The 12534-nt window shown below is 37.7% G+C and overlaps 1 protein-coding gene across 1 annotated transcript in view; it reads right to left on the minus strand.

Annotated features, from left to right (window-relative positions):
• lama2 (laminin, alpha 2) overlaps window positions 1-12534 on the minus strand; it is a 180227-nt gene that overhangs the window by 142270 nt on the left and 25423 nt on the right. Inside the window, 2 exon segments of the mRNA XM_051071796.1 lie at window positions 5836-5948; window positions 7133-7303. Coding sequence (XP_050927753.1) covers window positions 5836-5948; window positions 7133-7303 — 284 coding nt within the window.

Consider the following 12534-nt stretch of genomic DNA (forward strand, 5'->3'; position numbering starts at 1 on the left):
TGGTTGTAATTTGGCCTTAAGCTTTTGCAATAGGCTTTAGTCTGCACAAAACGCCAGATGCTGCAATCACTCCCGCATTCTTGCTTTGGCCCGAGCTACTGTCAAACATTAGACCAACAAAGTTTCACTGGGTACAGCAGATGTTTCATTTACCTTTTGTAATGAATAAAGATATTTTTTCTAGCAGTCAAAAGCCCTGTTCACATTTCATCTCATGTGCCTCTTAATTAAAAAAAGTTTTTATCTAGGTAGCCTGTGCTAAGTTTGAAGTATGTTTCCCATAATGATTTCCAATAGGAAATGCTGTTTAAGACAAAATGTCTCCTGGAACCTAGACACGCCATTTTCTTTCAAGCATATACAGTTATGTTGTGATGCTTTAATTACAGTAGGTTAAGGTTCACTGAGTCCTTCTAATGATTGATTTTGAAAACAGGTTCAACCACCTATCTTATTATGATGATTCTGATGGGGACACTGATTACAAACTGTAGTAAACTATGGCAATTTTAAGTTGAACAGTTAAGCTTCATAGCTGCGAATATTCTATGATTTGGATTTTCAAACTGAAAATAAATAGGATTATACATTATTTGTGTCATTGGTGTCTGTGTGCTTATGTCTAACATATGTCTGAAGTCACATTTAATTAGGGTGAGATTCCCATCTGTGTTCAACAGGATCCAAAGCTGTGAGTCAAGATTAAGTCAAGAGCAGAATTACACATAAATGTAAAAAGCAGCATTCAACATTCAAAAGTACTGAAGGCAGAGAAAGTGCAACTTTCCCTGTAGGAGCAGTAAGATATGATGGAAATCTCTCAAATTATATAACAGAACACAGGTGGTTAACAGGACCTATGAACTCCATTCATTACTTTTCCCCCTATGACTTTTCCTGTGGTAATTTTGAAAACTTTCCCAAATTGAAAGGGGCAATAGTGGCATAAAGGTAAAAAAGGTTGTTGGTTCAATCCCCAGATTAGTGAAGGAAAGTGAAAAATAAATGTGCATGGGGAAAGTTACCACAACTAAGGTGCCCTTGAGCAAGGCCCTGAACCCTAGCTGCTCCAGTGGAGCTGCTCAGTGGCTAGCAGATCAGACTGTGGTTGTACCGGGCAGCCTCCAGGTATGAATGTGTGCAACTGTGATTTTGGCATTCCTGCAAGAGGGAGGCTTACTTTCAGACAACTTCCCTGAATAAATACAGGTGCAAACAAAAAATTTAAGGTAATTTATCTCTGTTTACGTTCACTATTATAATATTCTCAATGCTCAGTGTTGTCATATGTTTTCAAACTGAAAACCACTGGCTACATTCTTCCAAGATGTATTTTATGAACATGCACAGAACTATTCTCTCTCTGGTTTGATCAACTAATTGATCACTTATCTGAATGTATTAATTAAAACTGTTTGGTACACAAGGCACCTATAGAATGTAGGTAGAAAATTATAAAAATCACATCTAGCTGCATTTGTGTGCTTGGACAAGTTGCTGGGGAATTCAAAGTAGCAAATTTGCATGTGATAGGTATGCAGTTATGGTAATCTTTGTGCATATGTGTGTGTATGTGTGTGTGTGTGTGTGTGTGTGTGTGTGTTTGTATATTGAGATATTTAAGAGCTGTGGGTAATGAAAGCACTTTGACTGACAGCCTCTTTCAGGACCCTGATCACTCTGCCAGGTTCTCCTCCTGCCCCCAGATGGCAGAGCCAGTGCAAGATTTGACCGTGTCGATCAAACTGTCCATCAATCAGCTGGCTGTTGCATTTCCATAATAACTGTAATTTAACTGAATCTTGTCTGAAGCTGATAAAAGATAGTTGCCATGGCAGAGAAAGTTTAACCCCTAATGGCAAAACACACTAATACATTTACTGGTAATTTCTAGATTTCTAATTCCTAAGCCTACGGCAACACAAGACTTCAAACAACTAGGACTCATGGAAACTTCTGGTTTGTTATCTAATGCCTGTAGGTATAACAGCCAAATAATATGAAAAATGAAAAGAGCAATCATTTAAAATAAACTAATAAAATAAGTGTTTAAACCTATACGTGAAACCCTAAAAATAACCAGAACTTTGGAAGTAAGCTCTCGGAAAGTCAAAAACAATTCACAACCCTCTTAAACAGGTCTCTGCAGAGGACTTCTATATGTGTCAGTACAAATTTAAATTGTATCATATTTATTTGAATTTGAATTGTTCATCTTGATTAACTGCCTTTGGTCATGCTTCAACATGCTGAAAACTGATGGCGTTCAGTGCAGAATAACATGTCCAGAGAATCTGCACATCAAATCAAAATTCAAATGAATTCAATTACATGATACTACATTTTGTTTAAAGTTTGGAAATTGAGCAATTTAAATTCTAAATAAATGATTTAAATTCAGTTTCTAGTGACACATATTTCTGCCTGTACTGTCACTGTATTGTAAAGTCAGAAGCATCTGCATGCATGATTAGAATTCTAGAATTCATCTTAAAATGATGGACTGTACACAGACATCAACTGTCTCTTTCACACACAGTAACACACATGGACCCTCAGCTCTCTCATTATTTAGTCTTTCTGCCCAGAGAGGCTCAGCAATAACAAGAGAGGAAATGAGGGTGGTGATGTCAGAGGCGATAACTAAATACACACACAGACACACACAAACACGCAAGCCCACTGTCATTTTCTGAGTGAGATGACTGTGGTCACAAGGGAAATTCAACACACTGGAGGGTAAATAGCTTTCCGTTAGACTGATCGAGACCCACACAGAAATACACACAAAACACTGAAGCATGCACATGTTCACACAAACACACAGACATTAACGGTAGTGAGAACACAGTCGATCACTCCAAATCAGGCCCAGAGGTAAATCTACTATCACTTGGATCAATACAAAATTGATTCAAGTAATAAACTGAGTTACTTGATGAAAGACAAATCATTTACAGTCTCAGGATGTATTTATTATATATATTTCAGAAATCAACAGGATTTGAACATTGCAAATTTCAGCTTCCTGAATTGGATATTTCAGGGACACTACATCATTGTGACTGAAAGAGCAGGACTGAAGGGTTTAGTACCAAATGTAACTTTTTTAGAACTAACCAGACATCCATGCAAAACTTCAATAGTCAGTCATGATGCTACATCTCTCAATCAATCATTTGAAGTATGTACAGAAAAAATAATTGTGAACCTGCACGGTACAATCGCTTGGGTAGAGTGGTGGTGATGGGCATTCACGTCAGACTTTTATACTGTTTTTGTCACAACCTTTCCTGACTGAACTACAGTTTCTGCATGCAAGCACTGCAGTGAGTTTTGAAGGATTTGTTCAATATTGATGTTTATGATGGTTTGTTCTGTTGATTGGTTTGTGACAAACATGACAAGTCAAAACTGAACACTCAACGTTGCTCCTTATGTTTGAATTTAATGCTTTATGGCATGTGGCTTTTATTTCAGTCTTGTACATTATTCCTGGGTGAAACAGGAAATATGTCAGTGGACAATAATAGTCAAATGAAAACCTTAGCAATTTCTACTTAATAGTAAGATGGACAGCAGAAATAAACACACATAATGCAATGCTATGAACACGTCAAACACTGCCATTATATGAAGATGATTGTTAGGACTGAGTCAGCTCTGTAGGTGGTCATTGAGGAAAAAGTACACTGGTATTAAAAAGCTTTTAAAGAACCTGTCTGTGACAAATTGACTAAGAGGAGGATTTTTGCACACTCTCTTATCCAGCTGTCAGTGGTTAAAATAATTTTTCATTCATTTTGCTGTGCATTTCTCTTAAGGTTTCTCTATGAAAGTAGAGAATAAGTACAAGAATAACGTGTGTGTGTGTGTGTGTGTGTGTGTGTGTGTGTGTGTGTGTGTGGTGTGTGTGTGTGTGTGTGTGTGTACATGTTAGTCATCTGCTCCACGCACTAATATTAAGGTCAAAAGTGAAGTGAGAGTGTGTATGTGGGTGCAGAATCCAGCAAATGCATTCATTGGCCATGCCACTCCAGTGACCGGTGTGAAAAGGTGTGTGTGTCCATTTAGGAGTGTGTGTGTGTGTGTGTGTGTGTGTGTGTGTGTGTGTGTGTGTGTGTGTGTGTGTATGTGTGTGTGTGTGTGTATTCAGCAGGCACACCACAGTGGTGAAAGCTGTGATTGATGAGCCTGAAGTCATTAACATGTCAAGATGGTTGCTGCTCTACTTCCTGTCCAGAGATGTAATTATGTTCTCTGTGATGGTGGTAGGCGAAAAATAAATAAATAAAGTTCACCTATGGGTTGTCTCTTACTCCTATTCTGTTCTCTCTTCTGCTTCAATTCAATTCCATATGAATAACGGGAGACTGACTTGAAATATTCCAATATTAACTTTAGAATCTCAAAGACAGAACTAAATGCTTTCTTTGTATCATTTTTTTAGTCCCATTTCATTTACTTTAAAGGGACCATTTGTTGTTAAATGTCAAGGTATCTCTGCAGTACACTGTGAGGAGAGCTGGAGGAGATGGGAGAGGGATAAAGATCTTGATCCAGATTCAATCCACAGCAAGGTAGCACAAAAATTTCTTCTTTTTTTTTTAATTGTCAAAAAGTGACAATATTCGCAAGCAATATTCATTTATATGATATGCTTATGTAGCTATTGCTATTTATGTTACTCAGGCTTTTGTTTCATCCGTGTTTGACACTTTGTTTTTGTCATTATATCAACCCATTTTATCTAGAATATTAGCTTTTTCATTATTAATCTAAAATTAATCTGTTTTTAACCTTTAGAGAGATTTTTGACTGGCTTCTCTTAATTAAACGAGTGTCTCATGAACTGAAGTCTCACACACTCATTAGTTTTATTCTCATGACATCTATATAATTATAATCAGGCTAATGTGCTTAATCACACTATGAAACTAAAGTAAATGTCCTAAATCATCCCATGCCAGTACACAGCTCCTCAATCACCAAGACTGCTGCCAAGTTTTCCAAATCAAAAATGGAAACCCATTATTTAAAGAGTGACGTGCATTGCTTATAAAATGATTGATAGCAAAGTTGGTTTACCAAATTCCAGCACTGCTGAAATAACAGTAGGTGGCTTCATTCCTTGTATGACAAAACATAGATACATCCTGTACACTGCACCTTCAAACTCACTGCTCTAATTGCATATAGACTGAAGTAAAAGATGCCTTGACAACATGCAGTCTGGTGTGTTAACTTAATCCACAAAGATAATGGCTGTGGGAGCAATATCATGATAGAAAAGACCAAGCACTTTGCATCTGACTGCATCTGAGCAATCTGATGGTCAGTTTAGTTTTGGTATAGAAACATACCATTTACTGGAAAAAGTTGAGTGAATAATACCTTACTGATCATTGTTATGGAATGACAACATCAAGTCCATTAAAATCTACTATGGACAACAAGTCCAAGAAAGAGAGGCAGCAATGAGGCCAATATTTTATGCATTTGATGATCATGTTCTGTCAGTGTACTTCATTTGACCAAAAATAATATCGTTGTTCAATTTGACTTCAGAAATGCAGCAACTAGAGGTTAGTTGGGGACTGCACAGTTGGTAATTGGGAGTTTATCTTAAACGTGAGGGTATCTAAGAGTTTTTTTCCTCCATAAATTAGCTTAAGTGGGAACCACTGATAGTTGTCATTCCTGTAGAAGCACTTCTTTACGGAACCACCTTCAATGCCACAGGGAGTGGATGTTTGAAACTAAGAGCACAGATTTTGATTCTAGTTCAGTTTAAGGTTGGGGTAATAATTATGTGAGTTGTGTGCTTGTGTTTACCTGTTTCAAGTCCAGTGTGATAGTCACATAGTGATACTCCATTCCATTCTTAATGGAGGGACTTTGCCACCAACGATTGGTCCCATCTATGGCATACTCAATGGGATGACGCTCTGTACACACAAATACAAACAAAAGAGGGAGAAGGAGTGAGAGGGAGAGAAGCATCAGTTGTTTTAATTTATTCAAATTTTAAATATCTAAAAAATCATTTTAGTCTTCAATCCAGTATTATTCTAAGAGGAAAATGTTCCTCTCCACATTTTTCCTGAAATTTTGGCATTTCAGTCATTCAAGGCCAGATATCGAAAGCACATTTTTCTACCTTGTAAAAGAAAGAATAACAGATTTCTTTTCCATTTCAGTTGATTTTATTCACTTCTGACTCAAAAAATGTCACCCTATTTGCAGAATATGCTCCTGAGAGCTGTTACTAGTACACACAGTAGCTTTGATGGAACAGGATGATAAAACACATTATTAGTTTATTATATAGCCAAGGTCATGATGCAGAGCTTTTATGTATGCTGTGTGTGCGGGATTGATTTGGTATGCATATGTGTGTTTGAGTATTTTTAAGAGAAGATGTAATGTTTCATCTTGACTGGGAGCTGTCAATCACCAGGCTACTTATGTATGACATTTATGTTAAAAACAATAGCAACTATCACTAATACGATGAACACACCATATACTGTATTTGCTTTGATAAAATTCCTGTCTGTCCATTCCCTGCTCTTCACCCCCCAAGTATTAACAGAGATAGATGTGTCTTACAATTTCAGTGACTTTTTTTTTTACTTTCTCACCTTTACTCAATCTTTTCCTTCTCTCCTTTCTCATCCCCTTTTTACAGCAATATATCATATAGATTCTGTTTGACTACCTGTCTAACTGGCATGTGAACTAAGCCAAGCAAAGCTAACTGGACTCACTAGCTGAGTAACTGGCCAGTTAAGGGTTAGTTAACTGACTAATCCCTGGCTATGAGTTAATAACTGACTGCTTCAGTGACTGATTGATTGGTTGTATGACTGGCTGAGCACTTAACTGAATCATTGACTATATAACTGACTGTATACTTGGTTATTTGAATTATGATCACAGGCTAATTCTGTATTGTCATCCTGTCATGTTGCGATTGATTCCTCAGTTCATTCGCTAATTATCACTTCAGACAAAATGATTGGTTAACATCTGGCCAATCCGGCTCTAATTAACTAATCTAGCATGATTAATTACTGTAATCATCATGATATAATTCTTGTGTGTGTGTATGTGTATGAATCTTTCTTACCAAATGGTTTTGTGCTCCTTTGGTTGCAGATTCGACACTGAGGGTTTCTAACAGGCTGGCCTGGTACATGTTCCACCAGCTTACAAAACATCTCTGGACCCATTGAACCACATGTAGCATTAGCTGTTATATCTGCCATGGACGCCAGGTTCAAAACAGCTGGAAACAGTCCTGGGAAGAAAAAAAACACAGGGACTTATCAGAAATAGATGATGAAACATAACCAGCTGTATGCAATACTACTGGCATCTGCTAGACATACAGACGCTGCAGCTTTTCTCTCTGGAATAAACAAAAAGAATGCTAAAAGGGTTGTTATTTATGGAAAAAAACACTTGTTTATGTTTGACATACACATATGAAGTTGATATCTGTCTTTTTATTTAACTGTGAGTTTGAAAGCAAACAACATTTCCAAAAACGTAAGATAATTCTTTTGAATCCATTGGTAAATGGTAAATGGACTTGTACTTATATAGCGCTTTTTCTAGTAGTATCGGCCACTACGCGTCACATTCACCCATTCACACACACATTCATACAGCGCTTGCTCTATGCACAAAGCGTTCTAACACATCCACACCCATTCACACACTGATGATATATTGGGGGCAATGTGAGGTTCAGTATTTTGCCCAAGGATACTCCGGCACGGACTGGAGAAGCTGGGGATCGTACCGCTGACCTTACAATTAGTGGGCAACCCGCTCTACCTCCTGAGCCACAGCCGCCCCATTGCATAACATTACATCTCAAAGAGGTCCATACAAAAATTTACATCAATGCACATCATAATGCACCAAGTACAGTCAGATCGTCACTAATGGCAGTTTCAAGTCTGTTCAAAGCGGTTCAAATGAGGTCAGGCTGGCTTTTTTTCTTCAAAGCAAAAAAAATGTGTTAAATTGCCAACATGCTACAGTGGGGGTTATTAGGAATATCTAGCACATCCTGCTTTGCATACAGGTTTTGTATTTCAAATCATTAAAATTGTGTCACTTTCCCTGTGTAGCCTCGTTCCCAGTAAGCCAGCTAACGCTTCTATGTCTGTTGTACTGAGGTTATGAGTAATTAGCTTGGAACATGAGGGGGAGGGCAGGTGTTTTATACCATCCAAGTTAGTTAATCTGGGTGTATTTTCGGTACAGTCTAATGCAGTTAACATCATTTACCCCTAACAGATAGCAAGAGCCGTTTATCTTTGGATAAAAAAGGCACACAGAGAACATTTTTGGCCAGCTTTCAACTGTGCACACTTTGGGCAATGTAATGCTACTATATCAAAGGACTGTTCATTTACATTATGTTGTGCAAGCAATTTTTTTCATTTGCTATTTTTCACTGCTGGAGCCATAGAATGTAAACTTGGGAAGAACATAAATTATGGAAAACACTCCCAAGTACACAGATTTTTTCCAGGAAATTTTGGGAAGCCATCAATACAATGCACACGTGATGTTGGTTTCCTCCCTTATGGGTGGACAGGGACAAAATCTCCATCAGAAAAGTCTGTTATAATAAACTTTTGGAGCCATGTGACAACAACCGAGGAGAGTACAATCCAGCCATTGCTGGTAGTAAATGGATGAACCACTGCCCCTGCCATCCTAAGAAAATAAAATATGCTCTATAATTGCTGTCACATTTATCAGCTGGCAAAGTTTTGTTATCATTTGGTCTATTTAATGCTAAAAAAAAGATATTCAGTTTACCATCACAGAAGTCTGAGACATCCTGTAAGCAGGTAAAAGTTGGAAATAGGAACCATATGAAAATAATTAAGATGTAGATCATTTTGTCATGTATCACATTGCTCAATCACTTCTACAGTATGTGCACATGTTGTAATATGTGTTACTGCTAACAACCAACAAGCCAAGAACCCTGTGTTATCCAAAGAGGAAAAAAAGCTAACTGATTGCCTTGGGAGACAGAGAGCTCCAAACAAACTGATCACTATTTACATCTACATTTCATCACCACACAAATGCACCATGAGACTGCACACAGTATGGTGTTTTTGTTTTTGTCTTTTTTTTTTTCAGTTTATAGGCGTCTCTGTGTTGTTCCCACAGTAAAAGAACATTAGTCTCAGAGTGGATGACAAGCTTGTAGAATTTAAGTACTTTAATGCTCAACATACACATGGTTCACATTTCCTGTCTGGAGAACACTCAGACAAACACATGAATGTACTGTGTTACATCAGATATCCCAGTTCTGGTTTAAGGTCAACACAGTTAAACAACAGGTGCAGTTACGCATAAACATAAACATAAACACAGATACATATAAATGTACAATAACTCTAAACAAAGGAAACAGAACGAAGGGAAGATGAGATGGAAGGGGAGAAAAAGTGTAAGAAAGAACACAGAGAAGCACTTGTGAAAGTGTGGACAGTCCATGTGTGTGTCTGTGTGTTTGGGTGTGTGTGTGTGTCAAGATGAGTCCAGCTGTTTGGCCAGATGTCAACACTGATGGACTATGAAGAACATCTGAGACACCCAAAGTCTCTTTCTCAAACATGTGTACACATTCTCACACACACACTCACAACATATTATACACACATGGAGTCAAACACGCACAGGCTTCCAGACCTCTCAGAAATGATATCTGAGAACATACGCCACTGAGGGAGCCCAGACTTCCATAACACAAAGTTTTTGTAATAGAAAACATTGACTCCCAGATGAACATTCTGAGAGTTTTCACAGTGTAATTACATAAGCTGTAGTACTGATACTTGTATCATTATACCTATTACTGATTCACCATACAGCCCAGCAACTAAAGCCTAGTATTAATTCTTATTTTTGAAATTTAAAGTGCTAGTTCTGCAGCCCTGTGGAGCTTTTAACCTAATTTAGCGCATTATTTTGAACCTTGAATCTTACATTTAAGTAAATTAGACACCTCTAAATATAGGATCCAATCTCAGAATATATGTAAAATCCATGTATTTATTGGAGGTTTCTGTTTATGTGTCACATAATCAATTCATCCATCAAAAACAGCAATTACAATAGGCACAGACAAGTCTGGTCAAAGAAATACCACAGTAACCACAATCCTTTTCCTCCTATCTTAAAATAAAAAGGTCTAACTAAAAAAAATCAGTCCCTCAGCTTGAACATGATAATAAAAGTTGCTTTTATGCATGTTCTATCAATGTCTTTTCAGTCCCATCTTTTCATTGTGACAGTTTCTGGCTGCCTCAAGATTTTAAGTCTGATATTTGGCCACCCTCTCAAAGAATCCAGTCAGTGGAGAGCAGGTTCAACTCTTTTCACTGCACTCTTTTGTTCATTAAGTCCCAGTCTGAACAGTGGCAACAGGCAAAGGATAAATTGCTAAAAGAGAATAACAGCATGCAGAACTAATACCATACCGTATACCAATGCCTACCAGATCTCTCCAACCAAGCACCTATTAGAAGAGCAAACATCTTGATGTCATGCTGCCAACACAGGAAATCCTGCAACCAGACTGCAGTATAAAAATTATCTTAGTTAAGGCTTCAAAACAGTAAATCAAAACAGCTGCTTTGATGAACATATTTTTCATGGTCCTTCTTCTCCACACCATTTATAACTACTGCCTGTCGCTTCTGCCAGGAAATCAAGCCAACATCCTGCTTATTCCCAGGTTTTGATCCACAACCTGGAAGAGTCTCCAACCAGATACAAATGTGTGTGGGAGACTGTGCAATCTTTAATAGTGTCATTTTACCTTGATTTGAGACAGCTAATACCTTAAGCTTCCCATCAGTTCCGCGTGTCTGAGTTACAGAGTATCATAAGGGATTCAAACAGGAACTTCATTTGTTTCAACTTTAACCACACATTTTGGTTTGCTTCAGTGCCATCTCTTCCAATATAGCTGGGAAAGTTTGGTGTAGCATTAAATCCTTGCATGCTCACATAACACTATTCCTATTCCTTTACCAATTTAACATGTATTTCGCCTCTTTTATAAGAGACCACTGCATTCTCTTAATCCAAGAAGAAGCAGCTGATTAAATCATCTTATGCTGCATATGAAAATACAGAGTTACCAAACTATGTAAATCTTCCTACACATCCAGTCGCATATAGCCTAATCATCACACTGATTTGCCATTTCATTTCACTACAGTCTTCATTCTGACATTGTGTTCATATTTGCCTTTGTACATGTGGATGGGGGAGTATTTAATCACACTAGTGATGTGGCTCTAGCAATGGCAATTTAAGTTGGTCTGTGAGCCCACTGCTTTTGTCAAGATCGAAATAACTCAACTATTCTGACTGCAGACCTTCATGGTCCTCACAGGATGACATCTATTTACTTTGGTAATCCCCTCACTTTTTGGTTGACATTTTTGTTTTTAAGTAAAATGTCTCAGCAACCATTGGACCATTGTGACATTATCTCAAGGTCAAAATTTTAGTTTCTATTACTGTACTGTACTATTATTTTAGTTAATGGCCGCATACTTGAAAAACTAATGGCATCCTAGCCTCAGCTGTACCCATGTTTAGTGCTAATTAGCAAATGTTAGCATGCTAACATGATAAACATTATACTTGCTTAAAATCAGCATGTAAGCATTGTCATTGTAAGCATGTTGGTATACATGGGAGGGGGCTTCAGAAATTTCATGGAAAAAGTACATAGCTAAAAATCATATGCAGGGATTTTGATCTCAATGCACTGGTACATTCTTGTACCAACACATCATAACATGTTCTAACGTGAACCCTTAAATGCATGTTGCAACGCAAAAATAGACATCATAACTTAAACCAAAACTTTTTGAAGCCCTCTTGTACATTAGCATTTTGCTCAAAGCACTGCTGTGCCTAAACTCAGTCTCAGAGCTGCCAGCATGGCTGCAGAGTCTTAGTTTTGTTTTGTCCTCATCATTACAAGTACAGCAGTCCCACTGAAGTCATTTTGCTAGGAACAGTTAACTGAATGTTTGTCGTGTTAGTCGAAGAAATATTTAAGAGTTATTAATGCTGACTTACAACAACTTGAATAGCTCTATCAGTCACAGCTACAATTTAGTAAGATGACCTCCTTGTTCTTAAAACTGCCTACAAAGCTCTGATTGGCTCGGTTGTTTCTCCAACCAGGCCATCAATGAACAAAGCACCAGACCTATCTGAATCAGTGTCATAGCAACTTCTATTAAACGTCCACGTTATTTCTTGAGAGAATGTGATGATGTGTAGGACTCTGACTTTGGCTGCTATGATAACATTTTTTTCTCTTGCCTTTTATGTTAAACAATACACTGAGTTAACAACAGAGAAATGGAGAGGACCAGCTAAAGACTGATCAGATTTCAGACTCATTGAACGACAAGGACACAGTGACTGTCTGCCTACAGCTCTGTGGCTGCCACACACACA

Source organism: Lates calcarifer, linkage group LG7_1 (genome assembly GCF_001640805.2).
Source record: "Lates calcarifer isolate ASB-BC8 linkage group LG7_1, TLL_Latcal_v3, whole genome shotgun sequence".
NCBI lineage: Eukaryota > Metazoa > Chordata > Actinopteri > Centropomidae > Lates > Lates calcarifer.